At 39.2% G+C, this 13133-nt stretch overlaps 1 protein-coding gene across 1 annotated transcript; it reads right to left on the bottom strand.

The window, feature by feature from the left end:
• Positions 1 to 41: 41 nt before the first annotated feature.
• Positions 42 to 2265, bottom strand: Orc2 (origin recognition complex subunit 2). The gene is made up of 3 exons (XM_065236384.1): positions 1510 to 2265; positions 584 to 1450; positions 42 to 511 (listed from the first exon to the last, which is right to left on the bottom strand). The coding sequence occupies exons 1-3, from the start codon at positions 2192 to 2194 to the stop codon at positions 75 to 77; spliced, it is 1989 nt and encodes a 662-aa protein (XP_065092456.1). The 5' UTR covers positions 2195 to 2265; the 3' UTR covers positions 42 to 74.
• Between the last annotated feature and the right edge of the window lie 10868 nt (positions 2266 to 13133).

Raw genomic sequence — 13133 nt, 5'->3', positions numbered from 1 at the left:
CTACTTTCCCATACTGTCACAATAATTTATTGACTTAAAATCTACTTAGAAAAATAATTAAATAACTTACCCTCTTACTTGTCTTCATTCTCTTCGACAAACTGCTGCAAAAGCCCGGCTCCGATCGGAATCAGCAGATTCTCCGCCCCGTCGACGGTCCGCTTCACCTTGACCAGTTTGTGATCGGTAAACTCGGTCAGCTGGGCCCTCAGGGCCAGATCCGTGCTGACGAGGAACGCCTCCCGGCAGTTGGAATACAGTTCCTTGAACGGCATTCCCGGATAGTGCGGGTTGCCCTTGTTGACCAATTGGTGTCGCACGATGGCCAGAAAGATGCCCCGCGAGTTGGACGTCAGCGATTGGAATACGTTCTTCATCGAGGACAGAGCCAGGGCGCCGGAGTTCTGCACCAGCAGCGAATTCTCGAAAGCGGTTTCGTCCGAGTAGGGCAACATCGTCGTTACGTCCCACCATGAGAAGTTGTAGTAGCTCAGCTTGGACGAGTCCCAGACTGTGAAATGGTATCGTTAAAGTGTCGATTAGTTTTCTGGACTTTTTTTTCCGGTGCCGATAGGAAACTTACTCAGTGGGGTGTTGATGTGATCGATTGAGGCCAGCAAGTGGATATTATCGATTTTCGCCAAACGAGCTAGGATGTTTTGGGCTTTGCTGTTTCGGAGCATGGTCCCGTCTAGATTGTGAACGATCAGGAAGAGGTGCGTGTCTGGGAGGTAGCTGAACTCCTCTTCGATTATGTCCACTAGTTCGTGGAAATTGGCACTGTGGACGCTGAGATCGAGAACGTCACAGGTGATCGCCTCGAGAATGTCCTTGACGGTCAGTGTCGGGAAGAATCCGTTGACCACGATCACCGGTTGGTTGGCAAGCACTTTCCGATGGAAGGCCTGCAGGAGATTTCGCTTGGAACCCAACCCGTATAGCAGAATGTTGTAACCTTCATTCATCAGGAAGAGCCACTTGGTAAAGTAGCCTTCGTACTCGTCGTGCAGTTCTTGAATGGCTTTCTGATGTTCCGTCGAACCGCGAAGTTCCTTCAGCAAACGAAACAGGTGGTCGTGTGGCAAACGAGGAGTATTCAAGCGATCCAAAGTGGAATCCGATGTGACGACTTTGGACGAGCTGTGCGACGAGAAATACTCGTTACTCTGCAGAACATAGTTCAGGTCCGCCTTCTTGCCTCTTCGGATCCGACTGCTAACCCGCGTTGCAGCCGTCGAAGAGGCAGAAGCTTTTCCCGGAGCAATACTGATCGAAGCTAACTGATTGCGAATGACGGGACGTTTCGGTTTTTCTTCTTCCTCTTCCTCAGTGTCGTCGTCGTCGTCGTCATCCTCATCATCGTCTTCCTCTTCTTCCGATGAAGGGACAAAGTCACTTTCACTTGCTGAAAAGTCCGACCCGGAATCGTTCTGAACCATTTTTGTTATATCTAAAAGGAAAAATTAAATCAAAAAGAAATCCTTCGCCTGAAAAAACCACCCAACTCACTCTTTTTCAGCTTGCTTCTCACCCGGTGGGGAGTTTTGGCCAAATCCAGCTTGCTCTTCCTCTTGTCCGCCGTTTTTGGTGTTTTAGGGGTCTTTGGTGTTCCGACCAGCTTACTGGCACTTTTCCTGCTGGGTGTTCTAGCAGAAGGAGTCACCCGGTGCTGCAAACTCGACACCAGAACGCTCATTGAGCTCCTCTTCTTCGGTGTCTTGAAACCGTAAATCTTCTGCCCTTCCACGTCCATACGATCCTCGAACAGGGTTGTCGCCTTAACCTTACCTACTAGCTCATCCAGTTGACTCTCTTCCTCGGAATCCAAAGTTCCTTCCCCCGCTCGATCGTCATCATCGTCTTCCGAATCGTCGGTTGGTATGTGACGACCTCTCTTCTTGGGCGTACCTTGAACGACAAAATCCTTGGTGTACCGCTTGTTTGGCGACCGATGTCGCGTCGAACGCCGCCGTAGAGCTTCCCGGACCGATTTATCTGCTTCCTTCTCTTCATTCAGTTCTTCCGGTTCGGAGGGCACTATCATTTCCGGTTGTTGCTTACCGGACGATACCGAACTTTTTGTCCTACTGCTGCTGCGGGACGATCGCGAGGAGGCACTGTACTCATCGCCGGAACTTATCAAGACCGGATTGTCGTCCAACTTAGAGACGTGAGTTGATTTGCGACGGTTCATTCCGGATTGTAATTAATTGCATGCAAACGATGCGGTTTTTTTTTAACAATAACTAAACAGCGCGCGATTAGTTTACAAACAACTGCGCACGCTCGCGCGGATCAACCGAAGGAACGAACAAAATTTTGACAGCTGATTGCGCGCCATTGGGGTGCTATAAAACATGCACGGACGATAAAATCACCTCAAAAGTAAGTTGAATTCGACTCAAATTTGCCAAAAATTGGATTTGCTCAAAAGTGAGCTGAATTTTCCGAGATTTTCCAGGAAGAACTTCTCGAATATGAAGAAAATCGAGAGTGGTTTCATTTATGGCGGTAAGTTCCAACTCAGATTTACTTTTAATCCCGTCCCTGTTTCCCTGATGTCGACATTAAAGCAGTTTTTCTGTGGAAAACCTAAAAAATCTGCCAGAAAATGAGGAAATTTCACGAAAATGTTACTCTGTCTAGGAGTTTGAGTTCAGTGTGCTCGTCAATCGCAAAAAAGTGCAGGAACTCAGCGATGAGTACATTTTCCTCATGTCCTGGTTTATACAGGAAAAAAATCCTGAATATGAGAAAAACAAATATTGGATTCTCTCAGTATATTGGTACTACTCCTAGACTGAATAAAATGTTCATCAATTTTCCTCATGAGGCAAATTTAATCATTGCTGATTTCTTGCACTTTTTGAGATTTATGAGCAAACTGAACTCAAATTTGGGTTTATCTCATTGGCCGTGCTCAGAGCTCGGAAAATTTTACTCACTTTATAGTACACTGAAAACGAAACTAACTCAGAGAAAGTGACTTTTATTCATTCGTATGGAGAAATATCTAAAAGCGTATACCTATAGGTCACTTAGCGCATGAGTAACCTATGTTTAAAGAAATTTATCCGTACGAATGAGGAAAGTGACTCAAAACTGAGTGAAAATGACTCACTCTCTGAGTTATTTTCGTCTTCGGTATGCCATTTTGACAAAATTGAGTAAAATTCAATTCACTTTTGTATATTTTAATTGTCCGTACTACTGTAATTTATTTCATTTTAATTTATCCAGGACAAACACCAAATCTCAATGTAGCACGGCAGTAAAAAACAAACCATTAATGGTTAAAATTTAATCATTTCGACAGTGTGCGTTCATAAGGTCCTTGTTGAAATCTCGGGTCAAATAGACCAATCCGACAATGAGCATATCGACAGTGAGCATGCATATGGGCGTAAACGCGATGATCGATTCTCTTCGTCGATTTTCCCTTTTGTTAATAACTCGCTAGATTTAACGTTTCTCGGTGCGTTTGCTGTTGCTTTTGTATTGGCTACACGTAGAAAAAATACTGAGGCGTAAACCAAAAAAATATTTTGTTATTATTCAATGCAAAATTTCTATTTGTTTCAGTTCATAAACAAGTTTCAAATTAATACAGAAGCCCATTTAAATCAAACCAATAAAATTGTTTAAACCTGTTTTTGATTGTTGTGTGTGTAGTGCACGTTTCAAACTGTCAGTCGACATCGTTGTTAGTCAAAAAGGTTCTCCGTATGGAAAGTCTGCCTTCGATTGTTAATCTTAACAAGTAAGTTTTAGTTTTTTATGTCTTAGTATAAAGTTTCTCAACTAGCAATCAACCTTAACTAACATTTGAAATTTCAGTGTTGACGTGTGATAGCGCACAATTTGCATGAGGATTTGGTTCGGTTGAACCAACGAGAAGGTGAAGATGGGGATTCCAACTTGGATAGATGCTGAATAAATTCAGCAGCGTGGGAATCATTTAGAAATGAATAATGACAAGTTGTCAGAAGCGCATCTTCAAGAGGGTGCATACATCTGGGCGTGGCTGAGCATATCGGAAACTTCGATGTTGTGACCCGGAGAACCAGGTGGGTTTAGATGTGGAAATTGAATGGTTCAAAACAAGCATTTTAGAATATTCTACCATTATAGGAACTCCTCCTCTGCCATTGCGTATGCTGCACCGTCCGAGGGGGATGACTCTAGCTACAATGCAGAAAAGATTGTGTTTTGCTGTGGCTAGCTGCGCGCACACTGAGTAGATAGAAAGAAGATTGATGACGATTCTGAAGATTTCCTGTAAAAAGATGATGCGCGATGCAAGTAGAAGCGACAAATGAAAAAAATATTGTTCGAAGTGTGAGATATGTTGAGCATCTAATTTTGAGATTTAGATGTGTCGCCCCCCTCGGCACCGTCTAAGGCTCCACTTAAATGCGTCAACACCAGCAGCTGCAGCAGAATCTCCACTAGCAGCAAAACAATGTTCAAAATTACCACAAACAATAACGTAAGAATCTACACCATGGTGCATTGAAAGGCACACAAGGAAAACAAGTTTTTCCACCCATTCACGCACCAAATGCTTCAATGCAATGAGCTGATTGACTGATTAATAATTTATTAAAAAAAAACAGTGGATTAGTTAGAAAATTGATTGAAATTATAATTGAGAAAATATTGGTTTATTTTTTAATAATGACAGCTAATCTGACCTGAGAGTTTTAATAAATTTGATTTTGAAATAATAGAAATAACGTTTCAATACAACTAAAAACGATAATTACTTTAAATAATGCTTCAACTTGATTTAAGCAAACATTTTTTTCAAATCAATAAAAATCGATGTTCAATTCAATAAAGTTAGTAGTATTATTCCAACTCAATTTTTTTGTTGAATTAATCCATCAATTTTATTGATCCATATTCTATTCAAAACTTTGTTTAAAATGAAACATAATCTGTTTGTTTGAACCATGTTTTTTTCTGCGTGTACAACCTGTTACAACTCTGCATTGAACAAATTCTTAGGTAACATTTGAAATGGGCCTATGTCCAAAACATAAACAAATCGGGTTTTGATACCATTCTTTAGCACCGCTTGATAGCTACTAATCGTGTAGGAAAGTTCCGCATAATCGAGAAAAATCATTAAAAATAACTCGATATTGGAAACGGCCGATCAACGAAATTTTTCGATTCATTAATAGGCCCGCACGCTAAAACGGCCAACCATTCATTTATTTCATTTCATTGATAAGTCTAGGACGTAGAAGGGCCGATGATTGAAAATTTTCAAACCAAAGCTAGGCCGTACTGGTTGAGGCAGGGCCGATGATTTGTTTTGATTTTATTTGACGTTGTGAAAAGGCTTAGCAAAGGGCGTACCATTTGTGATGACAAGCACAACGGCTTAACAAAAAGGGCCTATCCATTGAAAGATTATCGAAAGGCTTAATAATTTATGAAATTAAATTGTTATCGATTTTTATATTTTTTTGAAAGCTTTTCGCATATTTTGGATATTGTATACTGAGATACAGTTACTATTGTTATTGTGAACAATATAAATGCCTAAAATACTTCAAATTTCTGAAATATGCTCTGTATTGAAAAATTTTCAGAAAATTGCATCCCATAGCTGTAGCAACTTAAAGAGAAAATCGATGAAGAAAATCGATCATCGCAGTCAGGCCCTTATGCATTCTCTGTTTCGAATTGATCGATTCTCTTCATAGACTCTCTCTTTCGTTAATAACTTAAACGCTGTCCAGACTGGAGAGTTATAACATCTTATAACAGTTGTCAAATAATTGCAACCCAGAAACCACCATCAAGATAGCGCTATAACATGTTATAACTCTGTAGTCTGAACGTACTATTAGCTGCTTTCATATTTCGGGTTAATGTGTCTACATAGTCTGTTAAAAGAAAGTATTATTAATCGTTTTGAACGATAAGAACAGCTGAACATGTTTTTGGAGCCGAGTTATTAACGAAAGAGAGATTGGTCTATTTGAAAAGTGACGTGAGAATGATCGATTCTCTTCATCGATTTTCTCTTTGCATTGTTACAGCACCCGCATCAATGCGTTGCTAAAGCTAAATTGGGGGTTAGAAGAAAAGCAAAGTTATGATGCGTTAAAAAATGTTATTCAAATGAAAAAAAGTGTTAAAAAAAATTAAAACTTGAATGGAATGGCACAACGGCACTACTGTCAAATACCCTTCAATATTAGTATTTTTGGAATCGATGTGACGTATATAGAGACTGGAAATCGATGCCTGACACCATCTTGAAACCTTCCAGTGCACAGTGATCTAGGATTGGAATTTAGCAAGACAAAAGTCCATAGTACTTTTGTTTTAGAATTTAGGTGTTTGGTGTCTTCAGTGAAGCTTATCCTTCTTTTGGTGCCTTCAAACATTAGGGCGATCCTTTAATTTTTTGAAATCCAAATTCTAATTTTCGTATTTAAAAAAAAATAAAGACACACATTGTTCAAAGAAGTTGTTGGTGAGTTAATTTCAAGCACATTGTTCAAAAAAGTTGTTTTGTATCTCTTACGTTTTCATTTTAGAGTTTTTTTCTGAACTGCATTAGGGTGCACCCAAAAAAATCAGTTTTTCAGCTCTAACTTTTTTATTTCAAATTTTTCGTAAAAACTGTTGTCGAAGAACTTTTAGAACTAAATTTGGTCTCCTTCTAAAATAGAGCAAGAAACGATATTTTAAAAGAAAAACGTGTGTCTTGCTAAACTACAAAAGTCTGTCTAATACCCTTTTATGTAAAATTGTAAATTACCCGACAACAGTTAAAAAATAGTTTTCAGAGAACCAAACAAACTGCAAATTTTAATGTGTTAGTAATTCTAATCCTTTGCTTAGTGTACTTTTTTTTCAATATTTCTCGTCTTGTTCTTCTTCTCCTTCTTCTCTCGTCTGAATTCAGGTTATTTATAATATAACACTATCAGTGCTCCGAAAGACCGTTCCGATAATAAGCTTATGTTCTTCTTTGGTAATGTTCTGCGATCTGTTTCCTAATATCTCTTTGGTTTTCTTCATTCTATACAATGAATGACGTTCGAGCAAGGTCGAACTGAAAAGTGTTCAGATTAAATGCGGTCATATTAACGGTACATGCTTTCTTAGGTGCGTTTCCAACGCAACGTAAATCAACCCGAACATTGCATTAGCCCTAATAAACAAATACCATAAACGAACTGTATCCCGGATGGGTAAACTATCCCACAAATGGTTTGGATGATACCCCGAACACGTCGTTAAGCTCTCTTTTATGGTTATTTTTATTAGGGAGGTCCAATGTAACATTGACAGATTCTCTTCGTCGGCTTTCTCTTTTGTTAATAACTTGGCTACAAAACCTTTACTCACAGACAAACAGACATAACACATAGAATATTTCTCACTGTAAAACATCGTCGCTAAAACATTACCGCCATCTGTTGAGTACACTGTGGTGGGCACTACACTGAAAAGATGGCGGTAGTGTGTAAACGTCAAACGCAAGGGAATTGACTATGCGCGCCACAGGTGGCGGTACTAGCAACTACGATACTTTTAAATTGTCCCTTAAATGCTTGTTCGATGAACAACTTGCGAGTGTTTTTTTTTTATATCTTTATTAAGGAGACTTTCAGCCGTTGGCTGGCTCGTCTCCGAATACTTGCGAGTGTTATGTCTGCTTGTCTGTGCTTTACTTGTCCTGTTTTTGGTATGAGATGGTAGATGATAACTACTTTTATCGCACTGCGCGTTGTAAACAGCTAAAAATGACTGTGGGGATGCAAAGAGAAAATCGACGAAGAGAATCTTTCTATGTTACATTGGACCTAATGCAATGTTCGGGTTGAAACAACAGTTAAATAGTTGTCTGCTTATGTCAGTGGTTTCAGCACGTGTTTAGCATAGCAGGCTGGTTACAAAACACGAGGTTATTGATATTAGTGTGGGGCTTTAGATTTCTTCCGGAAAGAATCACCCCTACAAACCGTGATACACACAACTTACCCAGTCGTTCGATCGCAAATGGGGCAGCATGGCCACAACTTAGTGTTGTGAGCCTGTGCCAGCGTTGCCAGATTGTTTTCATGATTATCGGTATAAAATGATTAAAAAATCGGTATTTATCGGTATTCACTATTTTAATTAGTTTTAATTTTTTCAAACTTTTGGACTTAAGTCAAATTTTCCATGTAAGTCGGAAGAAACTTCTGGGAAATATTTGAATTAGTCTCTTAATGGTACCGACTATTCTTCCAAAGGAAGAATAATGAAGATTTTCTGGAGAAAGTTTGAATGAAGTTCAAAAAATATCTAAAAAACATCCGATGGGGATCTTCCAAGACAAATATTGAGAAAATTCTGGCTAAACTTTTTAGAAACATTCGGAACAAATCCAGAAGCCAGAAAAGTTTGGAAATCGGAAGCAAATTCCGGAGGAGCCATTTCCAAGGGAAGTTAGGAGAAGCTCGGAAAAACCTTCCAATAAGTCGGAAAAAAAAACTACGGATTCTGACTCATGGAGAAATTTCCAGAGGAAGACGAAACCAAGGGGTAAGTCACTCAGCACATTGTGCCAAAATTAGATTCGGCACAGCTTGGGCACATCCATCGGTACAGCTTTGGCACAATCTCGTACGTATTGGATTGTTGTAAATAAAATGGGAGCACTGCTGGACAACTGTCATTTAAATTGTTCACTATTATTTTCTGTTTGACCGTATATTCAGGTACATCTTCCATATATCAGAGGAACTAAGAACAGCAGTTCACCAATTAGCATCCTTAATTCAAATAATGCTGCAACTCCAAATGCAACTCACACATAACAAACTAAAGAAGTCATATTCATCCTCCTCTATAGTCAGTCTCCAACAATGTTCCGCACCGGTTCCAACTCTTTTCATAGACCTTTGCTTTTCACATCACGAAAGGCTAGGTTTCTAGTTTGCCTTTGAGAGCATTAAAACCCTAAAACACAGTACTTTTATTATTTTATGAACACAAAACACCAACATTCCACATACCCGCCACTTCCTGCATCATTCTCAATCCGATATATCCTTGCGATTTCAAACCAAAACATTCAAGGTGTCATAAATACCGGGTTGCCGGGATGGATATTTTACAAACAATCGCAGCTTGCTCTATGACCGGCACAATTGGTTCACCTCCGCCAAAATAGTGACATAGTGACAAAAAAGATGACCCAAGATTGGTGTGCGGAGTGACCTACCCCTTGTACGAAACAAACTTCTGGGAAAACTCGATAGATACATCCGGTAGAACTTTATTTGAAATTTTTTGAGAAGGCTGAAGAAATTTCCAGGAGACACTTGGAGAAACTTCTTAAGGTAGATTGGAAGAAACTTCAGGAAAAAGTTGGACGCCAGAGAGTTTATGGAACAGTCGAAAGATACTTCAAGGATAATATGGGAAAATATCTAGACAAAATAGGTTTCTGGGGATGTTAGCACAATATTCCCTGAAGTTCGTCACATGCTTTATTGACCCAGCAATTTTCCTGATATTCATAAAACATACCTGAAAATCCCACAACGTTCCTGAAGTTTTCGAAACATGCCTGAATTGCACTTCTAAATATTCCAGTTTCTTCGGAACTCCTTAAAAGTTCTTGCAATTTTCCTAAAGTTAATGGGGCTGTTTTGAAGATCTCTGATTTTCCTGGTTATTATAGAACTACCGGAAAATCTCTTATCTTCGTTAAAAGTCCCTGAATTTTCTTTAGCGGTCTCCTTTTTTTTGGTGTAGGACTACGTCCGTGATTTCAACATGGGGGTACACTTTGTGAAAACCAAAAATAGAACATGTAACTAAATTATGAAATATATAGAACGTTAATAACACAGCTGCCTCTGGACCAATTTCAATAAATTTATCACCCATGGATTAGAAATGTTTCTACGCATCTTTTAAATTAAAGACTTTATCGTTTTTCAAAATGTCACTATTGAAAATTGCACGAATGTGAAATTGTTGCTATGATAATTAAAATTATCACCGATTGCCTGCGAAAAGCGATTTCCCTAACACAAATTTCAAAGTTGAATTGCATCCGGTATCACCAAACGGCATTCAATCACCGCGTGATGAGTGGTGGTGTCCTCCAGTACACAACGAAAGGCTCCCCACAAGCAACTAGCTATCAAGGCTGCCCCCGCTCATCGGATTCAGTTCAATCACCGTGTGTGGTGGTGTCCGGTCGTCAGCATCAGCAGCGGCAGTGCTTTCGGCGCGTGGCGTTGAACATTGTTCTCCAGCACACAACGAAAGGCTGTCTGCAAGCAATGAGCTGCAGTCCACATCTATGCCAAGCGCATCACCCTCAATCCAAACAATATAAAGCTCACCAGTCTCATATGTGTTTAATACCCTAATAGCTCAGCATTACTCAACCATCACGGATGTCAGTTGTCATATCACGATATAGCTGGAATTAGGGCGTAACAGCTTTCGTAAACAATGACTTCTTTCGATGATGTCTAGAAAGTCAAAGTTCGCCCATGCAAAACAACATCACCTTTAGGTAGGGTAAGACTTCCCTACTCGGGCGTGCCTTGAATTGCTAAAGATCATCCAGAGAAGTCCTTGTTGACAAAAGCCGTTTCGCCTAATTCCAGCTCTATCTAGATATGTTTAAATCTAATTAATCATGTTCTTGAAGGCAACATTGGGATTCAATTTCAAAAACCAAAGTCGGTTGCGACATGAAAGTGGTCTTATTTTGATCCTGAGATGATGGATTTTAATTCTACGTTTCTGTTAAAATTAAGACTTTATCATTTTTCAAAATGTCATTATTGAAATTTCCACGAATGTGTAACTGTTGCTATGAAAATTAAAATTATCACCGATTGCCTGCGTAAAGCGATTTCCCTAACACAGATTTCAAAGTTGAATCCCATCCGATCTCACCAAATGGTGTTTATTCAATCACCACGTGGTGAGTGGTGGTGTTCTCCAGTACACAACGAAAGGCTGCCTACAAGCAGCCAGCTGCAGCCCACATGAGCATCTATAGAAGGAGGAAGAAGGCGCACCGCTATTGATCGGAATCAGTACCTCTTCGTGAGTCGCTGTGGGTCATCAATGTCAAGCGCGTCATACTAAAGAGTATAAACAGAGAGACCCCGCTCAAATTCCTATTCCTACACAAAACAGAAGCTCCTGCACTAGTTAACAAATAATATTTATTATATAAAACCACGTAGTCCTACGTCACCATTGCGTACAACTTCACTGAGCTGTCCCTTGTAGTTTTTTAATTAATAAACATCAGCATTAAAGCTGATCTTCACGATTTTTTTTTTAAAGATCTCGAAACTGCCGATAAAAAACACAGAAGTTCCCTCAAAATTTTCTCACAATTCTCTAATGTTCATGTAACTTACATTTCCAAAATTTTCATGAACCTCTCGAACCTTAACTAAAGTTTTCGGAAATTCCCTGAATTTCTCGGAACTCATTTAAAGCTCAGAAATATCAATGAATTTATATGCTTCCCTAAAGTTATCTCAATTCTCCTGAAACAAATGGAATTATCCTGAAAACCATTAAATTTCTTCAAAATTATTTGGGCTTGTGAAGTTTCCAAAATATTTCAGTTTCCTAAAGTTCATTGGATGCCCGGGTTCTCGGATTTGAACAGTAGTAGATGAAACTGTCTTTAATTTATCGGAGCCTACCCAAAAGTTCGAACTGTTCTAAAGTTTCAGAAGTTTCTGAAGTTTTCCTGAAACTAATGGAACCTTAATAAAACTCTAGAAGCAATTCTGAAGTCCCGGGGAAGTTGAAAAAACTGACAGGAGGAGACGGAATATCCTTTCGAGTGCAGCCAGAACAAGCTTCCAAGAGAAGTCAAAATAGCTTTCCGGAAGGAATCGGAAAATTATTTTATAGCGTAAGGTGGACGGAAATTCTTAGGCAAGTTGGAAGAAACTTCGAAGGGAAGATTAAAGAAATTTAAGGATGTTAAAAAATTAACGTTTTTATGGACCTATTTTTCACTGAATAAAAGTATTTCTTGATTTCCAGAAAGTACTGGGATGAGCCATCAGCTGTTTCTCGACTCCTGGGTAAAAACGTCGAGGAAATGGAAGCATTAATCGAAAGAGTATCAAGCATATGACATTTTTCTAAATGATTTTTTTAGAGCAGCCTTAAAATTTTAATTTTCAAAGAGAAATTTTTTTCACAAAAGTTTCCTCTGATAATTCAGGCAGGCAGTAATCATTTTGATTATTAATAAAAAATCGGCATAAATCGGTATTAAAACCCAAAAATCGGTATTCTGAGAAACTTTATCTGTAAATCGGTATCAAGTTTGAAAATCGGTATAAATTCCGATAAATCGGTATATCTGGCAACGCTGGCCTGTGCTCTCGTTTCGCCCAGTGATGCCAACATTGACGACTTGACAGTTCCTTTTACAACACATTCTTCTTGCTCACCACAGTGCCATCTATACCTCACAATTAGTTCGGTTTGTGAAAATGTCTGCACAATTGCAACTGGAAATAGCATACAAAGCCTTAGCGGATATCCTAATATTGAAAGGGACATTGAATAACCTGGTTGAATTTGTGGAAGCAAGGCTGGCTGGTCTCTAAAACTAACGCCGCGGTAAAAGACAGGGAAAAGTATATTGCTACAGAAATAAGAAATCGGCTGGGGCTTCGGATAGGTGAACCGCTGCCTAGAGGTGGAAACTCCAACGACGGGAATACCGCCAGAAATTTTTTCCAACAATTCAATGTGATATGCGAAATCACAGGGTTAGACCAAGTTAGACAGAGATATAATGGAGCGCATGCATGTGATTTTGATGATCGTGAACAGCCGTAAGCAAATCAACTACAAAGCATACCATTCTTACGCAGAAGAAACGCGTAGGTTATATGTTATTAAATATGTACGCAAACCAAAAATCTATTACAATGAATGTTAGTTCCGTTTCCTATCATCCTCTGTTCATGAACATCGCAACGAATGTTAGAAATTGACCATGCAGACGATGTAATGGTTTTTTGTCTTTTTTTATTTTTTTTTTTAATTTTATACCAGGAAGCTTGTAGAACGACGCACACACTTGTCTCGAATCTCTCCAG

Source organism: Ochlerotatus camptorhynchus, unplaced genomic scaffold, assembly GCF_037179485.1.
Source record: "Ochlerotatus camptorhynchus isolate MF236.1 unplaced genomic scaffold, CSIRO-AGI_Acam_v1.1 ptg000550l, whole genome shotgun sequence".
Classification (NCBI taxonomy): domain Eukaryota; kingdom Metazoa; phylum Arthropoda; class Insecta; order Diptera; family Culicidae; genus Ochlerotatus; species Ochlerotatus camptorhynchus.
Note: the sequence above shows the minus strand (reverse complement) of the source record. Positions and strands in the feature narration are given on the sequence as shown.